Genomic DNA, 20,273 nt, shown 5'->3' with positions numbered 1-20,273 from the left:
GCATCGCGTCTCATGGTAGAACTTTCGAGCATCTGTTGTAACATCATGAAATGCATCCATCTCGTACTCCATTGTTAATATTATGTCAAATAAATGTTTGCCACTAATTACTTCCTTGTGTCATTTCTGCTTCTTGTGCCTCTGCTACTACTTTCCCATGACATTTCCAGTTATGGGTTCCTATGCGATTCACATTCCTTTAGATGTTACCTACCTCCCCCAAACGTTTGTACCAATATTTTTAAGACACCCTGTATAAATATACCTTCATGTTTACACAGACAGACAGAGAGCTATACTATAACAGATTTTAGTTTTTTTGGAACAATTTTCAACCCTGCACGACCACAAGTGTTGTGGAAATCGTCACGTCTGCTGAAGCATCACATACAACCTGAAACAGAACAACAAAAGAGACATTTTTCATTAGCCTGGGGTAATGTTAATGAAGTGAATTTTAAATTATTACATTTGTAAAACCATCCAGTAATGGACTAACAATTCTGTGATATGTGCAACACCTTTTATTAACCAAAGTGCAGTATGTACATTACATAATTAATAAACAATGCACAGATATATATATATATATTAATAATCATATAAAGATGAAGAACGACAAACGATGCCAAAATTACTTTTACTAAAAAGTACCGAATCCAGCAGCTCTACTACATTAATCTAAAAACAGTAACAGAAATATTGTGCTTATTACTTAAGAATGCCTTTTGTCTTAAACAGTTCTCTCATTAATTTTTTCAAGTAAGATATCTCACTACTGAGCTGCTGAACTTTCTTTTTCAGTTTCCTGTTCTCACCTAGCATACCATCAACCTCACCTTGGAGTGCTTGCTCTTCTGTCCTCTTCTTTAATCTGTATCGTGCAGCAGCTTCTTTATTCTGCACCTTTTTTCTTTCTCGTTTAGATTCCTTTAATCTCTTTGGTTTTTTAGGTTTAGAACAGGAAACCGATTTGGTTTTCAATTTTACAGATTGCAGCAGAGAAGACTCTGATTTCTCTGGAAATTCAAGTGGCTGAAAGCATAGAATAATATTTTCTTTGGTTTCATTTGCTGAATCTGTAATGAACTCTGGATGTACTTCAATAAATATTGGTGATGATTCATTAGGCAGCACAATGGTTTCTGATTCAGTATATGAATTAGTGTAATCTGGTGAGCTAATATTAACAGACAAAGGATCACAATCAGTATCAGTTACACCACTTGCAGGTGTAGAAGGAGTTGATAACTCAGTAGGTGAATCAGGTGGTGACAAATTATTCAAAAGCATTTTTGAAATGTTTTCATCTGGAGAACTTGATGATTCCAATTTCACAGTTGTGCTGTTTAATGAATTCTCAGGTAAAATGTATAGTGAAGAATCCAATAAGGTGGGGTCTATGTCCATCATGGAATTTAAGAGAGCAGTTGCATCCCCATCTATTGCTGAATGGTCATCCAGGGAATCAAACCAACCCTCTACTGAATCCAGGATGGACATGCCCATTGTTTCATCCACCCAGTCAGTAATGGAACCTTGAAAGAAAGTTGGAGGAAAAAAAAAAAAAAAAGATTAGTAATACAACAATCACCTTGTCATCATACATTATGATAAACAGAATATATGAACTTATATAAGCATTCCATTAACATTACTACCATATGTACAAGACAGGCCACATGTCAGTTTACCATGGAGACATGGAATTAACTGAAAACTAAATTACCCCAAAACAGTCTGAGTTATCATTTAAATATCATCACTAAATATAACATTAATAAAGTACTATAATATGAGCACAAAATTGAAGTCAAGATTTAAATTGTACAAACTGCTTATTAGTAAACTGGTCATAATGTACAAAAAATTCTTTTATTCAGATATTAATAATAGTAAGAAGGGCAATACCCCAGGACAGGTTAATACGGTTGCTGGCACCTGCATTTGAGAGAGAGTATTCAACGTGCTGTGATTTTTGGAATGTTCAAAAATAACAATCCGAAAATAATGTTTGAACAGTAAAACAGCAATTCATAGCTAAAAGCAAACACTTACTTTTGGGCCAAGTCACAAAAATCAAAACAAAACTAATATTTTATTGAAAGTGTATTCATTGTAAATAATGAACTTCTATGCAAGCAAAACAAAACGTACTAAGCTACAAACAAACAAATCGTTGACACTAATAACCCAGGGCTAAATCAGTGACAGAATCAAGCTGTTCACTTTACATGCCTTTTCTTTTATACCATTTGTATACTGACTGCTTGAGAATGACTACCTGTATATATTCTGGCAGCTGGGTGCAGTGCCACAACACTATGCATTACAGCACAGCACTTGGGGTACCACTGAATGCTTATATGCACCAAACACTATAACCAGAGGGGGAAGGGGGGTCACAATTTAAAAAAAAAACCAAAACTTCAATAATTGAATACTTTGTAAATATGTCCTGACCTTTTGCAACTTATATAAATATCCTTTTGGAAAGGAATGCTTTTACATGCTATGAGGGGCATTCAATAAATTATCTACCTATTTATGAAGGAAATGAGATAGAAGCAAAAATCTTCCCCCCCCCCAGTGTAACTCCCCTGAACTTCAATACATTTATTCCATTTTGTTGGCAATGAGGAAATACCAGACAAATAAAATTTTGTCCTGTCCATCAAAGAATGCAGAAACAGCAGACTTCAGTTCATTAATATCTGCAAAGTGATGTCCATGTACATTTTTCTTGGGGTGTCAAAACAGTAAAGCCATTGGAGAACAGATCCGGACTTATATAAATATCCGGTCTGTAAGGTGTATGGGTTAAGTCCTGAAATTCAGTCTCTCAAAGCAGCACGCCCCTGAAAAGTTTTCCACAGCATTTTTCTTTTATGACATCCCTTAGGTTGTACAGTAGGGATGCACATGACTCCCCAGTGACTGTCTGCTTGTGTTCCAAGTAGTAAATGTACAAAATTCACTCAGCATCCCAAAAAATGGTCGTCATAATTTTGTCAGCCGAAGGTTGTCCGAAATGTTTTGGGTGGGGGAGAACCTTTGTGCTTCCATTGCATTGATCGTTGCTTCATCACACAATTCTGGAGAAAGTTTCAGGATCCTTTCCATAAAAACTCTAAATTCTCCTCAACACTACACTCTGAATTTCTTCTGCACGGGGGTCAGAAATCTGGGGACCCACCTTTCACTGACAGTAGTTATCCCAAAATGTTCAGGGAGGATGGTTATAACTGTTCTCTAAGATATGTCAATCCCTAGAGATTTGAGACACCTTTAAACTTCTGTTATTCAGCACAAGGGCTTCCATACCTTGGCACATTTCCAGAGTGGTCACTATCACAGGCCTTCTGGATCATCTTCAATGGACTCTCCCCACTTGAACTGTTTTGACCAGAATTTCACCTGATACTCTGAAGGTGCCCTGTTGCCAAACACAGCCCATTTCCTTCTTTGGAGAGAAACTTGACTTAATGAGTCCAATTTCAGCAAATCCATAATTCGATAAAGGTGTCTTCCTTCTTTCTGTTACAGCAGCACAACCTAAAAATATAGTGGGATCAAAATTAGTATGAGATAGGTAGGTAGGAACATGATAAATTGTGAATCACTGAAATATAACTATGGGAAGTAACCTTAGGTAGATAATTTCTTGACTGTCCCCTCATATCTCTAAAATGCTCTGATGATTAAAGTTAAACCACTGTTTTTCTCCATTGTTTTCCTAAAGGTTGACTTGTGTTGCAGATGAAGTATAATTTTCATTAAATTTTTTCATCAGATCAGTAAAATCATTCAAAAATATGAAATATAATCACTTCATTTTTAAATAAAAATCTAAAAAACCAATTATGCTTACAATACAGTCAATTCAATAAGAAAGCAAACAGTCTGCAAAAATAGCATTCTTAATATTTTGTATAGGTAGTCCTCTCTTTCTGGGAAGTGTTACTTATTTGAAGTGCAAGACCAGGAAACTGTAGGATTTCACAATATGAGATCTTATAGTAAGAATGCAGTTTATATAAACTTAGCTTACTTTTTTTTTTTTTTTTTATAGAAGTGACTGTGCATAAACATGTTTTTGTGTTAAACCTATATTTTATACATACATTTATGCCCATATTTATTTAAACAAACTTTGATGACTAAAAAGACATTAGCTCAGATTAATTTAAAAAAAAAAACTCTTTAAACCTGGTTCTACAATCACAACTGGCCTTCAAATTAAAATCATCGTCTGAAGAAATAAAATACTACACTCACCAGTTTTGGAACCTTGTTAACCTTCCACTGCTAATATGGCACCTGACAGATGCCAATTTAAAATAAATAAATAAATAAAATAAAATAATAAATATTTTTCCCCCACAGGAGGGGGGGGTACTTTCCCTGTGCTTCTAGTTTTGAAAAATGCCTGCACTTCCAACTGGGTTAAACAAGTAAATTCAAGACAAAACCCAGTTTTCTCAATGCAGTGAAAACACTGGGTCTGTTACTTAATGCAGTGATTGCACATGCAAAATACAAGGGCGCCTCCGTAGCCAGGTGGGAAGGAGCAGCAGTGCGTAGCACATGCTTCTTGATTAGACCGGGGTTCGAGCCCGTCACCACCAAATACAGAGGATGCGGAAAGGTCATTCAGGGAATGACCACCGCATATCCCGGAGCAATATGGCCTTAGTTGCTAATGCTCCTAAAAACCAAATAACAAACAAACAAGCAACATGCGAAATACAAAAAAATAAAAAATTGTATTGCCATCAAGGTGATGCAAGCACGAATTTTAAATTTTCCTTTACTATAGTTTTGACTTTTTATCGGCATCCCCAAATTTGTTGGAATTGAGAAGCAAGTCTAAAAAATCAAATTCAGTTTTAGGCATTCTGCATACCCTATGCACCAGTTCATGTAATAGTAGCATTTTTGGAGAAAGGCCTTATGTTTGTAATAAAATTGAAAATCATAGGTTGGAAAAAATTACTTCTCGAGGGACATAGATGTATTAATTTTTTTGATTTCATACATGTCACTTGCAGTTTAAAGCATGTTAATTGGATTATAATTTGCCAGTACTTTTGGACCAAAACACTTTTGGTCAGTGTTTTGTTAGCTGTTATTAGTGAAATTCTTATTTTAATAAGTCCTCTTGCTATTTTTAGTATAGTGTTCAGCTAGCACAGCTTGGCATGCCAATTACAGCAGTCACTAATGAGCTACTGATATCATGCAATTTCCAAATGCATTAGCATTTCAATTCCATATGTGGTCATCGGTATTGTCCACAACACTAAACTAAAATAATAAAAACTTTTATTATTACATCAGCATACAATATATGCTTGACTATGGAAATTCAATCAAACACAGGAAAGTGGTGGAATCAAATTGGAACCTAATTCTTTGATTTAAAATTTTTTTAAATTTTTATAAATATTTTAAAAGCACATATTAAAAAACTTAAAGACTTATTTGAAAGTTTTTATTCTTGTACTTTTATTTTAAAAACTTTAAAAATAAGTCTAAAAACAGATTTTTTGCCATATATACTTAAAAGATATTCCACAGGATATCTGTGTGCATTTATGTTTATGAGAATATCTAGTTTATGATTTTTAAATCTTAGTTTAAATGTCATTTAATAAAATCATTATTAAAAATTTATTTTCTTGTATTCACTATACTGTCCAGATAATGAATACATTAAGAAGTGCTGAATTTTAAAATCATTTATTGCTTTTATTCCAAACATTTCCATAGTATCAAGGAAGGCTCACACGCAACAGATAGAATGACTTTAGGTATGTGCCAGCTAGATGGTCAATGGATTAACTTCATTGTTGCGGAGGCACACTTCATAAGCTGTCTCAGTATTGCACTAGTCTAAAATACACCTTCAATGTGCTATGTATGAAGTTATGAAGAGGGTGGCTCCAGTGGCTTGAAGCTTTCCCCCTAAATTTAGCAGAGTTTAACTGCTATGCCATCTCATATCGTGGTTAGCATCAGTGGGCTGTTCAAGTCTTCAGAGTGCCTACTAAGCCACTAATGAGCACAAATATGGCTAATGGTTAGTTCATTGGAGCAGTGTTTATTATTTAGAGTAATGTAATGCCAAAGCATTGCAAGTGCCTCCATGATGAGCTCATGAATTAAATAAATTTAGTTTGCTCATTATGTACAAAATGAGGTTATGCTCTACTTGCTCATCAAGCCTAATTAAAATACCTTCAAATAAAACTTTTGTTGTCTGACAAATTGCTTATATTTAAACTAAAAGAAATCTGATGATTTACACTTACCAAAGGTTGTTAGAGCACCTTCATTTTCACCGTCTGTCTTTTCATCAATGGATTCTGGAGTTTTGGGCAACTCCACCTTCCATGATTGCCCATCATAATGGAATGCTCCAAGATCTAATGCATCTTCTCTTACTCCAATTTCATTATAAATGGAAGGGATGGGATCCAAGCCCCAACTCCCTGAAACCAGAAGATCTGGTACATTTGCCATGGTCATCTCTGCTGAAGCCTGTAAATTCTTGGTGTAAAACAGCCAAAGGAATGGCAGGAAGAGTAGAGAAAAAAACTTGGGAAAACCTGAAAATAATTTGTTGCCCATCAGTTAAATTTTATTGAATATTTTATAGACTAAGAACAAAAGAGTAACTACAATTTTGCTGATATCTCTTATCTAAACTAATTACACCTACCAGAAGAAAATGATCAAATGTAAAATTTTAACATTGGCCAACTCTGAGCATTCAGTCAATTGAAAAAGTTAATTTCAAGCAGAAATATGTTATGACCCTGCACCTTCCCTGTATTTTTTGGTGGACTAAGAATACAGGAAATGTAAAAACTTAAAAAAGGAATGGCCTACAGACTTCAAGAGTCCATGAGAATGAATTTTATATTCATTACGTGTGCCATGATCTTGAAGATACTCATCTGTCACAGTAATTCTTAGAGGCAAGTTGTGACTTTTCCCCTCTAGTATTTTCTAGAATGACAAGATAAGCAATTATATAATGCAGATAGATTTTAAAATCTACAAGTGAAAGGAACTAAAAACAGTTGTCAATTATTGTTTAATTAGTAAGAACAATAATTTTTAATTTGGGGTCCCAATAAAGATAGAAATCAAGAGGATAAGGGAGGGGCATGGGCAGTTTTAAAATTGAAGGGGGTTTTTTGTTGACAGATCTCTCTCTCTCTCTCTCTCTCTCTCTCTCTCTCTCTCTCTCTCTCTCTCTCTCTCTCTCTCTCCCTCCCTCCCTCCCTCCAGTTCTAGTTGTTCGATTTTAAAAATTTAAACAGTTCTGATTTTGATCAAAGATGTTTTCACATAAAATAAAACATCTTTCATGCATACAGGGTACAGTTTTTTAGCATGTTTAGAATGGAGGTTGTGCAGCCTACATGCTTGAACACAGTATTCCAATGTGATCTTGTAATAGGCTTTTAAAGTGTGATTACAACCTCCCTATCTCTAAAAGCAAATGTTTGATAAATAAATTGTATAAAGGATGCCATGGGCCTTCCTTGTTGCCTGTCTACCCAGCTCAGAGAATTTCCAGCCTCACTCAGCTGTCTCTACACGACTTACCACTCAGATGTAAAACTGTAGCCATTATCAACCCACTGCAGGATGGAAGCCACATCCCACAACAATTCATGTTGTGGGAAATGGACCATAATCTGCCACACTAGTCCAGTGCGGGTTGGCAGATCGACTGTATTTAGTAGTCAGAGGCTCAAACCCCAGTTTACTCAAAGAGCGTGTTCTACTGCATACCCGCTCCTGACAACTTAACTATGGAAGCCTTAGGACCTTTATATATTGATATTGGACTATGCTTCCGGTTCAATCCATTTCAAAGGATGGCAGCTGTTGTATCCTAAGTGTTGGGCTTCCAGCTCATCTCTGCCTGGCTTTCCAGTCTGAAAGTGCATTCTCAGATTAACCCCATTTTTCATAACATAAAACAAGGATAATTTAAATTTGATGATATTTAAGTTATCTTAAATATCGCCAAATTTAAGTTATCCTATAATCTTAATTTGCATACAGGGAAGATACTGGTTGGCTCGGGTATCGAATCCAAACATCAACACAGCACAGTTTTCATTTCGCCCATTATGGTATTAATAACAAGGAGTTTTTTTTTTTTTTTTTTTTTTTATTCCATAGCAACCTTACAGTGGGTGCACAAAGCACACAGGATCCACCCAACAGCAGATTCAGCCATTCTGGGAGCCTAGGCACAACTTTAACCCTTTGTCCAAACGTTATAATTAACAATGAAAAACTATTACAAGTATGATTTAAGGTGAATCAAATATGAGCTGCCCAACATACCCAAATGGTCAAGCAAGAGTGTACTACACATACACATTTGAGTAGACCAAGGTTCAAGCCCACATGACTGTTAAATAGAGTTAACGATTGTATTCAATGTCAAAATGATTAACTGTAAACTGCTCTGGACCCCACTGAATGGAAGCACCTGGCAAAATCACTTTGTAATTAATGGTTAATTTATTACCTATAAACAGTATTAAAGATGCTTCAGACTTGCTCTTAAAACTATTTGTGTATGCATAAGAACAAAGCACTCAATGCAAGCCACTGCCTTAAATCAACCTAAGAGATTTTTTTTCCTGCGAGATCTGCAAGACTTCTTTTCTTTTCCTTGGTCAGTTTCAAAACTACTGATGTCGACGTTTGCTCAGATCGTGGCAGTGAAATTATTCTTGTAGGAATGAAATCCTTTATTCCACACTCCACTTTAAAATCTCATCCTCTATGTAAACCTTGGTTTTCCAATAAATGTGTGCTAAAGCTATTCAAGAGAAGAATGTTGCATATCATAATTGGCTTGTTTCCAATTCTTCAGTTTTATTTTCTGCCTACACCAGAGCTCGCAATAATTGTAAAGCAGTTATTAATCAGTCCAAACTAGATTTTGAACAGATTAAGAGTAGAAAATTTGCTTCTTGCCCTAATGGTAGCCGAGCATTCTGGTCTCTTGCCAAAGCTATTGGCTGCAACTTTTGCCCATCTCTGCTCCCACCCCTGTAAAAACCAGATGGTTCTATTGTCACTTCAGCCAAGGATAAAACTGACCTGCTAGCATCCCATTTTTCTTCCAACTCATGTATTAATGATCTTGATAAAACACCTCCCACCATTCCCAACACTCTCAATAAAATGCCTCCTGTGCTTTTCCCGCAAAAGGATGTCAGAAGGAATCTGAAAAATCTTGATACTAAGAAAGCTGCAGGTCCTGATGGTATTTCTCCACTTGTTCTCAAAACCTGTTGTCCTTAACTTACTCCTGTTCTTTTCTGCCTTTTTTTCACTTTCTTATTCCAAAGGTGTTTTTCCTTCTCCTTGGAAATTTGCTCATATCCAGCCAGTTCCTAAAAAAGGGTGACAAATCCCTCCCATCCAATTGTCGTCCCACTGCAATTACTTCTACTCTTTCTAAAGTAATGGAGAAATCAATTAACCACCAACTCTTAAACTATATAGAAACCTTCCATCTGATCAACGATCGCCAGTATGGATTCAGTCAGTGTCGATCCACTGGTAATATTCTGGCTTATGTTACCCATTTATGGACAAATTCAATGGAAAATTTCGGGGAAACAAGCAGTTGCTCTTGACATCTCAAAGGTTTTCGATCATGTTTGGCATAAAGGCCTTCTAAACCAGCTTTCATCTTATGGCTTGCCAACTGTTTTTTTGTAATTGGTTATCCAGTTTTCTCTCTGACCACTCACTGAGGGTGATGACTATCTTTAACTTCTCCACTGAACGCTGGTGTCCCCCAAGGTTCAGTTTTTTCCCCCCACTCTTTTCCTCTTGTATATTAATAACCTTCCATTGACTGGAAATCCTATCCATAGTTTTATTGATGATAGCACATTGCATTCCACTTTCCAGTTTGAGAAACTTTGTACTGCTCAATCAGCTTAAACTTGCTCAAATATCCACTACCAATTCCTTAAATGCCGATCTCCAGTGGGGCAAAGACAACTCAGTCTTGTCTTATATCTCGCAAAAAGGATTCTTCTGCTCCTATGCTTATCTTTGGTAACATTCCAATTTCTAAGCAATATGATATCTCTTTTGGGGATCACCCTGACTTCTAATCTCTCTTGGCACAAACACATTACGAATATTGCTTCCTCTGCATCTAAAAAAAAAACAAACCAAAAAAAAAAAAAAAAATTTGTTTTCTTTCGCTTTCAGTGTTACTTCCAGTTTTCTTCCAAACAGCTGTTCACTCTGTACAAATCAAAAATCTGCCCTACCGTAGAATATTGTTCCCACATCTGGAGCGGTGCCCCCAAAACTTCTGAGGCTTCTAGATTCCATCCAGAAGAGGGCAGTTAGGTTAATTAATGACTCATCTCTAACAGAGTCTCTCCACTCGCTGTCTCATAGATGTACTGTTTCTGCTGCATGCCTTTTCTACAGATACTTTCATAAGCACTGTTCTTCTGAATTGGCTTCTATAATTCCCACTCTCTTTCAAAAGAGTCCAAACACATGCTGCCACCAGCAACACACATTTATGTCCAATTCCAAACTCACAGAACCAACTTTTCATCTTCCTTGTTTATTCAATCAACTGCAGTCTTCTGGAACAACCTTCCTTCATATGTATTTCCTGAAAATTAGTCTACAGAAGTTCAAGTCTAATGTCAACAAATATCTTCTTTCGTCTTCTCAACCTCCAACCCAAGCACAGTACTAAGTACTACAAGTTCTAATACCTCTGATGTTTGGGGGTTTCACATAAAAAAAAAAAACCATCTTCCAATAGCAGAGCTGCTTGTATGAAACTGCAAGCTTTTACACTTTGAAGAATTACTTTCTGAATTATCTACAAAAAACTTCCAAGTGATTAAAAAAAAAAAAAACTTGTTTATAGAAAAAAAATTCTCTAGCAATGATGTCAATCAACAGCATTACTTTCAATTGGCAGATGCTTTCTCTCTAATCATCTTTCCATCAAAATGATCCCACCGGTTCTCAATTTGATTAAAATCTAGGCACTGTCAGAAGTGTGCATATATTTGGAGTTTGTAAAAAATAAGAGTTTACCTCAACAAGAGGTAAATTATTTTAGAAATACTGATATCAACATAAAACATATTGAGCATTACAGCTCTGGTTCATACTATCAAATATATTTGGAGTGTGCTCTCTTCAAACCCTCCTTGCCCTGTACACACTGGCAATGTCATTTTGGAAAATTCCATTATCAATCTGGATGTAGCAGTAATGGAAGAATCTGGTCTTAAAAAATATACTCCAAAAGTTTAACAGTACCCAAGGGGTGATGAAAGCACCAGTATCAAGCCACAAATGTACTGTTTACACTAGAACACTACCACCAAGAAGGCCTAGATAGAAATCTCTTATTAAATAGGTTTAGTCAGACTATATTACCAATTTATATTGCTTGTATAACCTCAAAATAGCAACAGCTCCTGTTCAAAACTTAAGGTATTGAAGACTACTGTAAAAAAGAAACAACTTACATTTTGTGATAAATTAATGCTAAAATTAGAGTTATACTTTGGCAGGGTACAATTCTGCTACCTGAATAACAAAATAACCTAATAAAATAAATTTGTTTGCTTATTTAATCTACATACGGTGGGTGATAGTCATAGCACAAAAAATTTGACATTTGATTATATTTCAGTAAAGACTGAAATATGGCCCCTTTTGGAGTTCACAAGCACAGTTGCATCCCTGATGGTGCTTTCGAGCTCTCTAGCTCTATTTCATTTCATTCAAAAATAGTGGCAGGTCACCTAACAGGTTCACTGGTATTGTATTTTAAGTTTCAATAAAAAAATAAAATAAAAAAATAATAAAAAAAATTTGCTGAAACTTAAAAAAAAAGAAAAAGTTTTGCGCATAAAATAGAAACATCACTGAAATAATCAGTCCCTAGTGAAGGTTGCTTGACTAGAATATCCAGTTCTTCCTTCCGTCAAACTGGAAGAAAAGTTCTGATAGTAGGGTGGTTCACCCTCCAATTGTACTAAAATCCAAAGCCACAGAAGCAATGAATGTGTTGAAAGACCATTAGGTGCATTAAATTTCAAACATTATGCAAATTATTCATGCCTATAAAAACACAGGTTTTGACGACATTGCTTCATTCCTGTTTTTTGGCTTGCTTGGTTGGATTAGCCACATCTCCAATACACAGGATCAATAGGGGTACCATAATTGCAGAGGTATGAGAACAGCTCTTCTAACCCTATGTGCAACTTTTTAGGAGTTAGTTGCAGTTGGCCCAGATTTTCTTTTCATGCACAACAACACCACTACACATGAAGCTCAAGTGGTGAAGGAATATCTTGAAACCGAAGATATCCAACAACTGCTGTGACCAGCACGATCACAAGACTTAAATCCAATGAAACATGTGGGATGCCTTGGGCATTGCATTACACACAAACAGCCAACTCCTTAGTCACTTGATGAGCTATGGTCTGCACTGGTGGAAGAATGAGATTTGTTCCCACAGAATCATATACACCCTTATATCAAGCCTGTTTCACTGGAGGGGATCGATGTACTGATGTCATGTGACCATATTTTGAAGCATCTTGTATTCACTTCTGTAATAATGACCTGTTTGGTAACAACTCTTATAAATGTCCAATGATACAACCCGATAAACATCCATTATACCTGTCCGAAGTTTCACCGTCTCCTCATTTTGTTATTTTATGGTACACTACTATACCAAATTTTGCCCCACTTCATTGCAAGCTGCAAGAATTATACATTTTCTACATGTTCTGTTAAATTTTGTCGAGTAGTGTATTAGTTACTTCCACTTTCAAGTTTATTTCAAATTTAGCACACTTCAACTGTGCATGAAATTTGAAACTACTTATCTTGCTTCCTGCAGTGTAACAGCCATTTGGAGGAAATGTCAGATTTTGTCTTTATTCTGCAGAAAAAAAAAAATCATGCATGTGTACCCTGTACGAAAAGTTTTATTTTATGTGAAAAACATCTGACAAAAATCAAAACCGTTTAAATTTTTAAAATCGAACAGCTAGAACTGAAGTTACAAACTATGTAACATTTTATGCTCATGCCCACTATACAAATCAACGTTAATGACTGAGTTAGCATCGTCTTCCATTTTCATTACCAATCGGTTTTACATCAGTCCAAAAAATTTAGTAGGTGCCACCAAATATGTTTCACATCAAAAATCTTTCACAAACTAGAATAAGGATGTAGATGAATTAGTCATCTACTGAACCTTATTGAACTAGCCAAAGAAGAAAACAAATAACCAAAAACAAACACTGCATTGGCATTTGTCCAGTATCCAGAAGTTGGACAGTAAAAGGATGGCGACTGATTGTGGCAAGTGTCTGGACTGCTTTGAAAGAAAGAGCAGGAATTATAGAAGCCCATTCAGAAGAAACGAAAGAAGTGCCCATGGAAGTATCTATAGAAAAGGCATGCAGCAGAAACAGAATGTCTATGAGACAGTGGAGAGGCTGTTAGAGATGACTCATTAATTAACCTAACTGCCCTCTTTTGAAATGGCATCTAGAAATCTGAGAGAGGTTTTGGAGCACCACCCCAGATGTGAGAACAATATATCACGGTAAGGCTAATATGCAACTGGCACAGAGTGAACTGTTTGGAAGAAAAGTAACTCCGAGAGCAAAAGAGAAAACCCAGTTTTTGGATGCAGAAGAAGCAATATTTGTAATGTGCTTATGCCAAGAGAGATTAGAAGTCAGGGTAATCCCCAATGGAGATATGATCTTGCCTAGAAATCGGAGTGTCATCAAAGATGAGCATAGGAGCAGATGAATCGACTAAGTTACTTGAATGCAGATGTAACCTAAGTGAGCAGTTTCCAATTTTTATGCAAGGGCATATGGTGATGAATGCACTTTTCCCAAAACTTGCTGTCTGAAAATTGGAAAGTATATAAAAAGAAACCATGCATCTTAACACCTGAAGACTTACTAAAATCGACATTGTATACCTCTTTTGGTTACATTAGATTATTTATTGTTTAACATGTTATGTCCCTAAACAAACCATTATGTTCCCTCACATTCCTATGTATAAAACCCAACAACTGATTTCTTTAGGTTGTGATTTTGGTATTCAAATGATAAATCATATCTGGTCATCTCTTTCAAATACATTAACATGACATGGGGTGCCGGTGTTTTATTTTTTCCCATATGTCCTTATATAAAATCTGAAACATTCACTTAGGCCTATAAACGTCCATTACTACTTTACGAACAAAATATGGAAGGATAGTAATCTTGTATCCTCCAACTGCTCCTCCTCAGGGTTTGGGTAAGGTCTATGAACGCATGCTTTCACAGCAAATATTGCAATATACACAATAAAATTTGGGGTTCTCAAATAAACAATATGGCTTTACCCCTGGTCGTGGTACAGAGGATGCTTTAAAATCTTCGGTTAGATTGATTAGAGATTCAAATGCAAAATATGTTCTTGGCATTTTCGTTGATTTTGAAGGGGCTTTTGATAATATCGCTTGGGACAATGTGTTATTGATGCTTCACCTCGTAAAATCAGCGTTACAGCATTGTAGTGGCTTATTTTAAGGAAAGATCTTTTACAGTTAAAATTCTGTAACTAGATCTGCTATTCGAGGATGTCAGTAGGGATCTGTTTTTGGGCCACTAATGTGGAAATCGATATTAGAGGATTGGTTACAGAAGGAAGTCATGTTCATATGATTGCATATGCAGATGACCCGATAATCTTAGTTGAAGGCTCTTCACAGTTAAAAATTGAACAATGATCTAATGAAATAATAAAAGATTTGAATGCTTGGTGTGACTTCCATAAATTAACAATATCCAGGTCAAAAACAAAAATATTATTGCTAAAGGGGAACCTATCTGTTCATAGAGAACCTAACGTGCTGATTAGATGCGAATGTTTAAAGCCTGTTAAGAATATTAAATATGTTCTTGTTTATGTCCAAGTTTGCAGATGATACAAAGGTTGGCAGGGTTGTTAACGACAGTAAAGACAGTATGCTACTCCAACTGAATCTAGATAAGTTGGGCAAATGGGCTGAGAAGTGGCAACTGAAGTTTAACATTTGCTTTTTGTCAATACTGCATATGGGTAGCAATTAGAGTACTGTGTACAGGTCTGTAGGTCTTATTTTACGAAGGATGTAAGAGTTGCTAGAACAAGTACAGAGAAGGGCAACAAGATTGGTGAGAGGAACAAAGGGGTGCTCTTACGAAGAAAGGCTTAAGTTCTGCAAGTTGCAGCACCTGGACACTAGGCACCTGTGAGGTGATCTGATCGAGGTGTATAAGGCCTTGAACGGGTTGAGCAAGCTGAATGGTGATAACAATCTTCTTCTGGCTCAGATTAAGAACCTGAGGAGGCACAGTTTCAAATTGAGGAAAGACAGTTGTAGAACAATGTGCAGAAATTTGCCTTTAGCCAGCGGGTAGTTGATTAGTGGAACAGACTTCCATCTTTTGTTGTGGAGGTTGATAGCCTAAATAAATTTAAGGCTGAGCTGGACAGGCATTTGGAACAAATGGAGGGGTGAAGTGGGAGGGGTTTTTTTTGGCTGATGCTACTTAAGCTTGCTTTCTTGCATCGTATGCCTTTACTAACGAGGCCAAGCGTATCTTAGATATGTTAGATGGGCTAACTCAAATAAAGGTGAAACAACTCTTAGGTTCTTTCCCTCTGTTGGTGTTCCACCAGAAAAATGGCTTGTGCATAATCTACAAACCGTTTTTATTAATCGGTCATGCTAATTTTTAGCAAAGCTGAATCAGCTGGGTGTTTCAGAAAGGTTGCAGTGCCACTGCATGGTTTTGGAGACATGGAGTCATGTTTTATATTATTGTCACAAGTAAGCACTCGGATCTCAGAAATGAATTTTTATTTGAATCCTAATCTTGGTCACCTGACTGGGGCGATGAGGCTCAATTAATTAAGACTGAAGAAGATTTTCAGGCTTTTCAAAAATTTTCCAAGAAATTATTCCTGAGAAGATCAGTGCTGCTTGAACTACAGGAAAGAACAGTAGCAGGCTTATAGACTATTGACATGAATTCTGTGTAACAGTTTAAGATGATGAAATAAACTGTGTAATGTAATTGACCTTTTAGTTGATGATAATCATGATCCTTTGTAAACAGGATAATCTCATTGGACAATTTATGTAGTTACTTGTTACAGACCATACTGCTATTTGTCTTCATCTCATATCGACTTTGTAAGATCGGTGGCTCCTTGTGTCTTATTCATGTCATATGCCTCATTGTACCATGTGCATGTATTGTGGTTCCTTGTGCTACAATTCATAATTCTGACTTGTTCTAATATGTAATGTGATTTATTGTCTGGACATGTTATGTTCATATCACTTTGACATTTTAATTAATGACTTTGAATCTGTATATAATATAATATGTATGTATGTAAATAGCAGATTTGCTAGTTTCTAGCTAGGGGCCGCTTGTTAATAAAAATGTAAATGTTAAAAAATGTAAAGTATAAAATTGGAAAATTGACATTCTTTTGGTTTACCAATTCAAATTTCTACATTGACACCAAATTAAATGGTTATAATGACTACAGGTTAACCTAACTAGTGTCATGCTATTTCAATTAGTACATATTGTATAGTGTTAGTTGTAAAGCAGCTCCATGGGTTCCCCCAGCACGCATCACGAGCAACTCCACTTCACACAACGTGATGAATACAAAAAACTCTGTAAAGGCCAGATTTATGTAAGTTAGTGAGTTTTCACATAGTATTAGTGTGGGGTTGTGACCAAACTCTTAGCCTAGTGGCCTGTGTTTTCACACAAAAACCACAGGTGATTTTTGTAAGGTAAGACAGAAAGTGGGAGGGGGTTAAAGTTGTAGAGAGAAAGAGGGGGGGAAGAGTAGTAAAGGCACCTGCCTAGTTGAAGGGGCAAACAGAAGAGGGTAGAATGCCCATCCTGCCCTGGGGTGGGAGTTGACAGGTAACAGTGGAGTTACCCACCAGGCAAAGCGGACGGCCACCAGGTTGGGGAAGTGAGAATATACAACTCAGATGGTAGGAATAAAGGATTATAAAAAGTCCCTATGTTGGAGCACCTGTATTGGTGCTCTATCTCACATTGGGCAAGCCCTGCTGGCCTGTGTTAAGTGTCCCACACCACGTTGTCTAACTAGCAATAGCATAGTGTCTGCTTTGATAGGCAGCAGGGGGGCCACTATGGCCATCTGCCCATCATCCATCCAGTGGGGGGGAGGCAGACTATTTTATCCACTCATAATCCTCATTCAGTCTGCTCTCATTCTGGTTTTATAATTTTTTCTTGCATTTTATACTGTTTTTGTGCTTTTTTCTTACATTTTCTTTTAGGTTACAAGTTTTTTTTTGCCCACACATCCGTTTCAAATTAGTACAGTGATCAAGTTGCAGCAATACAAAGTTACAATAATGCCAATGTTGCTCCAAAACCAATGTCAACTGCATGGGCAGATTTGACTGGCCTTCCCTCTTATATGGGTACAGCAGACAGGAAACACTAACACTGCACATCTGAGGAATGGAAAAGGTCACTGTAAAATGTTGATAGAATTCTTTCTAAACTTTGATTTTATACAACGTGGTTGGTTAAAAATTTCATTGAATAACATGAACTTTTCAATGAACAGTTTCAAGAAATGAGAACTGTTGAGCTGACTGTACTAATTTATATGAAAACAATTGTACACTAATATGTTTTATTGTGTTTAAGATGGCTTCTTCCAGTCACATAGCTCCCTGAGGAGCTGTTGTGGCCACCAACAAACTCCTCCGACTGTATCAATTATGTGCTCTACGAGCAGCATCACAAAGTGTCATCCCCAGAAGTTCACCGATCCCATCCTTCCACCTAGTTTCAGGTCTCCCTCTGCCCCTCGATTTTTCCTTGCATTATATTCTTCAACAGAAAGTTTTCCCCTCTTACTATATGACCAAAAAACTTGAGTTTTCTTTTGTTGATGCTATGAAGAATTTTAGGCCTGCCAATTTTATTCAATACCCACTCATTTGTTCTTTGAGTAAGAAATACAATTTGTTCTTCAATCCAAATAAAAAATACGCAGTATCCTCCCGTTAACACATTTCAAATGCCTCAATTATCTTCCTGCCAACTCTTCAGATTCCATCCTTCATATCCATAAGTGGCAACTGGAAAAATTAATGAACTCATGATTCTCAGTTTCACCTTTAGAGGCAGGTCTTGATCTCTCTATAATTTTGTCTCCATAATTAAAGGGTAGTTTTAAATGTGGGAATGCATAATGATCAGAAGGATGCAAAATAAGTAGCTGTACAGGTACACAATTTCGCTTCCCTCCCTCCGATTCTTAACAAAAGAAGACTAATTCCAAAAGCATGATCACGAAAACGCAATTTAGCATAATATGCAAAATCCCTACTCATAAAGCTGGAGGAAGGGATTTAAATTTAAATTTGGCGGCCATGTTGCCCCGTTAAATGCATTATGACCATTCGAAAAATAAAAAAATTGCATTTTAATTTTAAATGTTTTAAAATTTACTAAAAATATTAAAAATATATTTTTTTATAACGTAGGTGTAATTTTTAATGTAAACAGTAAATTAGTCTGTAAAGTTTCACAATGTGGGAACCACGAGAGAAACGTGGTTTCGATAATGCGAAGCTCACATTCTTACATTTTGTTAGAAAATGGCAAGATTTCTCACGCTTTCACAACACGCGCCAATAGAAAAATAAAGCAGATATACGATTTTAAAAACAGAAAAATACTTACGCCATTTTGAATAGTTTGTAAGAGCACCTTGCGGTGCACGGCTTTTTAAAGCTAATCCATTGTCAATAACAATACCCGCAGAGAGAAAATAGTTAACCTCACTCTTTCTTCAGACATTGAGAATGTGGCGTATTTGCCTTGTAATGCTTCGAAGAAATCTGCAAGGTATATATTCTTCCGCACGCTGGATCTGCAAATGGGTAAAGAGATAAAACGTAAGATAACATTATTTAATTACAATTAAATGAAAACATCATATATTTTGAAAAAAACATTAAACATTAGGCGCAAGTAACTAAAATATATGCTCACTACTTCACTATGTGGAAGAACATTATGTGTTATGTGGTTATTGCATCAGAAAATGACGTCAGAGGACATCAACATTCCACTGTCTACCTCTAGGGTTAAAACAGCATAACCAATGAAAATTGAAAAATCAGTAACCAAAAAAAAATGGGAATTTTGAAGTACAACTCAAATAAGTATTAAGTTATTAAAAAACAGAGCGATTTATGTTAGTAAAGGAAGTTGCCAACAGAGCAGAAACTACATGAATTTATAAAATAGTATTCAAAAGAATGGTTATACAATGTTGCAGTTGAAGTATCCAATTTAACAGCGCCCAGTAGCGCATCTAAAAAAAGTAAAGTGGGAGGGGATAACAATAATAAATTCAGTTTATTTATATCAAAGAGGCTGTACATTATCAAGATTGCCAGCCGTCATCTGTAACAAAAAAATAAATAAATAAGAAAAAGAGGGGGCTAAAATTGGACATGTTCATAAATATATTTAGGTGATCGCAAGGACGGATTTATGGATGCTCAGTGTCAGAATATGGGTGTCTGAGAGAGCAAGCGGATCCGGATGCAGGGTTCACTTCTCGTGGGTAAAAATTAACCAAATTTTAAATAATTTATTTAAAATGTATTTTATATGTGTTTTATGATGTAAAACTATACAATATATAATTTTATATCACATCATTACTTTTATGTATAATTAATTGTATATAAAAGTACTATAAAAGCCCATAAAAATTTCTCGCGTCAGGTCACACACCCAGTGTGGGAGGACGGTGATTATAACCGTCCTCCCACACTGGTGTAATGATAAGCAACAAACGAAATGAACGTTGTTTAGAACATCAACTTTAATAAATTCAACGTATCCTGTTTGGAGTGCGGTAGGTACACAGCGAAATTAACACGATCAGCTAGGATACACACTTTTGCCTGTTGCAAAATAGATGCAATATTTTGTTCAGGGAACTGATGGACAACTGTAAAAGCCATGTGCTTCAAGTTTAAATATTGTCACCCAATCATGAGCGCTGTGTTTTAAACAAGCAGAGCCGATTTACGCATAGGTCATGGCTTG

The 20,273-nt window shown here is 36.1% G+C and overlaps 1 protein-coding gene across 1 annotated transcript; it reads right to left on the bottom strand.

Moving 5' to 3' along the window:
• Positions 1-509: 509 nt before the first annotated feature.
• Positions 510-19,080, bottom strand: LOC150084056 (uncharacterized). The gene is made up of 3 exons (XM_090375874.1): positions 18,891-19,080; positions 6,315-6,611; positions 510-1,538 (listed from the first exon to the last, which is right to left on the bottom strand). Exons 2-3 carry the CDS (start codon positions 6,529-6,531, stop codon positions 712-714), a joined length of 1,044 nt encoding a protein of 347 aa, XP_090232000.1. The 5' UTR covers positions 6,532-6,611; positions 18,891-19,080; the 3' UTR covers positions 510-711.
• Between the last annotated feature and the right edge of the window lie 1,193 nt (positions 19,081-20,273).

This window comes from Mastigoproctus giganteus, chromosome 6, assembly GCF_048544385.1.
Source record: "Mastigoproctus giganteus isolate SK-2022 chromosome 6, ASM4854438v1, whole genome shotgun sequence".
NCBI classification, from domain to species: Eukaryota; Metazoa; Arthropoda; class Arachnida; order Uropygi; family Thelyphonidae; genus Mastigoproctus; species Mastigoproctus giganteus.
The sequence above is the reverse complement of the archived record's forward strand: the minus strand, read 5'-3'. Positions and strand labels throughout refer to the sequence as shown.

Coding starts and splice junctions, on each gene's coding strand:
- LOC150084056 (XM_090375874.1), bottom strand. CDS start 6,531: ATGACCATGGCAAATGTACCAGATCTTCTGGTTTCAGGGAGTTGGGGC. Junction 1,539..6,314: donor AGGTGCTCTAACAACCTTTG/GTAAGTGTAAAT, acceptor CTTTCTTTCAAG/GTTCCATTACTGACTGGGTG.